Genomic DNA, 3,565 nt, shown 5'->3' with positions numbered 1-3,565 from the left:
AGCATTGGAGTTTAGTCTAGGACTAGTTTAGGATATGATTTATATTTGTTTGCATTTTTATATTTTAGACTGTATAATTGGACTGAACACTAAATTTTGGATTGTTTTGTTTTGTTTTTCTTGATTGATTGTTTTGCATGCTTTGTGTGGTTTATACATTCGTAGTGTTTAAATTAGCCGATATGCTCCGTCATGCGACCGTGATCAAACCACGAGATCGAGGGGTGCCTAACACCTTCCCCTCGGTCAACAGAATTCCTTAGCCAGAATCTCTATTCGCGGATCAGTTTTAGAGTCAAAACCATTTTGAAAAGGATTTTCCAAAGGTGACTTGGCATACCAAATTATGTCAAGTGGCGACTCTGAGTTTTGAATATAAAAGGTCCTTTTTCGAAACAAATTTTCATCTTTTGTCACTTTAATAATAAAACCCTTTCAAACCTTAAAACGAACCCTTTAAATGTCGAAAAAGGGGTGTCACATTAAGATATACTAACGCTTTCGGTATGAAATCTGAATAAACTATCAGATATTATTATTATTATTATTAGTTTTTGAGTAATCGAGAAACCCTGGCGCTCGATTTGGAGTTCGGTGGATATTGACCACCAAACATCTAATATTAGTCCACAATTCGAAATTCGATGGATAATATGAGTTAGTAACTTTTATCTACCACAAAATTTGAGGCCATCACGTGCACTTAACTCACACAACCCCAAGTGCTATTAATTTCCACCAGACCAACTTTATATCATCTGTTTTTATTTTGGGGGTTCAGATAATTCAAATTCATAGACAATCATGTTAAGATTTACTAAAAATAAAAAATAAAAAATAAAAAATCGTTATATAATATAAAATGGTGGACATAAAATTATATAGTCAGCCACTAACTGAGTGGGATATGAATCAGATGTGAGTAATTATTTGGCAACACATAAAAGATTTTTGATAATCATTGTGGTACCTACACATTAAAAGAAGAACATTGCCATGCTATATTTCAATATTAATGTCCAACAAAAAAGTCTTCAAATAAATATACTATAAGCAACAACTACAATAATAACTGTAATAATATATTTAGTGTAATTTTAGTGAGATCTAAAATAGATTGGTGTGTATTGACTATCGTATATACAATTTTATTCCTACCCTGTGCAATATGAAAAGAAAAAATGTACTATTTTCATCCTGAACTATAAGCGAAATTACTGAGACACAGTCTAACTTAAAGGGGGTCCTATTACCCCTCTGGATTAATTAAAACCGTATTTTTTGTAACCTTAAGGCCTACGTGGCACATACGTGACACACTGCGTGAATCAACATACTAAAAGTCAACGTAGGTACACATGTGTGCCATGTAGGCACTTAAAGTTGTCAAAAATACGATTTTAATCATTTCAGGGGATTAATAGGACCCCCTTTAAGTTGGGTGTGTCTTAGCAATTTCGTTTATAGTTCAAGGTGAAAACAGTGGATTTACTCATATGAAAATAAAGAGACTGTTTTGAATAGAATTTCGACTTATGTTAATTGATATTTCAAAATAAACTTGTAAAAATGTCATAAATTAACTATAAGCTTACCCCAAAAAGTTACATATTATAGAGCCTTTATAATTTAACAGGCACCTAAAATTTTTAAAAAGAAACTAAAAATACCCTCCAAAAAATTAAAAAAAAAAATTGACATGTAAAAGACAAAAATGCCCTTCTTTCTTCTATTTTTTTTTTGTTTTGGGCTTCTAATTTCTAAACAAAAAATTTAAGCTTTTGATACACGAATGGATATTATTGGAATTGGGATTTTGTTTTCATAATTTTTTTGCATTTCTATATCATTATTTTGAAGAATCATCATTTTATTATTTCCAATAATGCCCTTCACTGGTTCATGAATTAGAACTTCTTCAATTTCCTTTTCTTTATATTCCTTGTATTTTCCCCATAGAACAAAATATATCCCTGCCAGTATTAGCACTGCACCAATAATTCTGAAACAAAAAAATAAAAAATAAATTAGTTTACAAATTGATTAAGAGAACAAGTAAATATAAAATGTTGATTGAAATTAAAATTAAAATTACCCTCCAATATATAATTTTTCAGCAAGAATAAAAGAACCCATAATTGCAACAATAATCATCATTAATGGACTAAATGATGTCACAAAAAATGGTCCTTTTTTCTCCATAACAATTCCTTGTACATAATATGCAATACTTGATGATACAATTCCCTGAAAAAAAATTATATTAAATTACAAAATTAATTAATAATAATTTATTAATGCGAGCAGAGCGAATAAACATAAATCTTTTTTGAATATCATGAAAATACTTACCGCATAGGCAACAACAAAAAGGTTCATGTCAAATCCGATAGTCCAAACAGAATTTTTGTGCTCCATTACAAATGTTATAGCGATCGATTGCAAGGTTCCCATGAAGCAAACAAGCGCAATTAGAGATAACGGAGCTGTATACTTCCTCATCGTTATATTCTGTAACGAATAAAAAGTTCACCGTATAGTAAATGACAAACTAAAAAAAAACAGAAGACTTTTGAATTTTGTATTACGTACCTGAAGAATGAAGAAAGAAGCCCAAGCAAGAGTGGCAAGAATTAAGAAAATTGAACCTTTTACCCAATCTTTATCATAAGTTCCATTAGTAATTTCAGTGACATTATAATTTATATGATTTGACCAAATTAAATTAACAACATGGCCCTTGTATAATGTCATTAACATGGCACCTGCCACAGTTACTATAGTCCCCAACACTTTTGCTTGGCATCTAATTTTCTTTATGTCCACTTTCTCCATCCTAGAAAAACATAACATATAAATTAGTTCAAACTGATTTGAACGTCATGATTATTGTTATAATCGGACAGAATAAGCAATATCACAAAGTAAAAGAAAACAATAAGAAGATATACAGATTTACGTGGAAATCCTTGACCGGAAAAACCACGGGTAGAGGCGGAGAAATTCACTATAATGGAGAGTAGTACAATAAGGAAACGAAAGTCTCGATTACGTATATAAACCGTTCAAAACAACCCACTAAATCACACTTATATAATACGTACGTACAAATAAATCCTAGGCCTAAAAACATATATCGGTTCGATCCCTACGCTACCACCACATACCCCACAAAAAATCACAAACATAGATTGCACCGCAAACTTTTCAGGACCGGATCAACGAAATTTGGGTCATAAACTCTAACAATTATATATACGGAAAAAAGAAAATGTTGGACAATAATATACGTACCTGCATAGGACTGCTATGACAAATGTCATAGCAGGTAACATGTTGCTCATGGCACATGAAAATGTTGGTGATGTATATTTAAGCCCAGCATAGTAAAAATTTTGATCAATCACTGGCCCTAGAAGACCCAATACAAATATTTGCAAGAACATCATGAATGTCATCTTTGGCCTAATTTTTCTGTCAATGAAAAAAAAAAAAGGTCATAAATATTATACACAAAGCGTAATTTATTTCACACGATCAGTATAGTTTAACCTGTAACGCGATG

General features: G+C 31.2%; 1 protein-coding gene across 1 annotated transcript; it reads right to left on the bottom strand.

Annotated features, from left to right (window-relative positions):
* Positions 1-1,558: 1,558 nt before the first annotated feature.
* Positions 1,559-3,491, bottom strand: LOC107843759 (WAT1-related protein At5g07050; the record flags this gene model as incomplete). Its single annotated transcript, XM_047404340.1, has 5 exons — positions 1,559-2,002; positions 2,096-2,247; positions 2,353-2,511; positions 2,593-2,836; positions 3,295-3,491. Coding segments are annotated over 5 exons (981 nt in total), but the record flags the coding sequence as incomplete, so codon positions are not given.
* Positions 3,492-3,565: the final 74 nt, after the last annotated feature.

Source organism: Capsicum annuum, unplaced genomic scaffold (genome assembly GCF_002878395.1).
Source record: "Capsicum annuum cultivar UCD-10X-F1 unplaced genomic scaffold, UCD10Xv1.1 ctg57265, whole genome shotgun sequence".
Taxonomy (NCBI): Eukaryota; Viridiplantae; Streptophyta; class Magnoliopsida; order Solanales; family Solanaceae; genus Capsicum; species Capsicum annuum.
The sequence above is the reverse complement of the archived record's forward strand: the minus strand, read 5'-3'. Positions and strand labels throughout refer to the sequence as shown.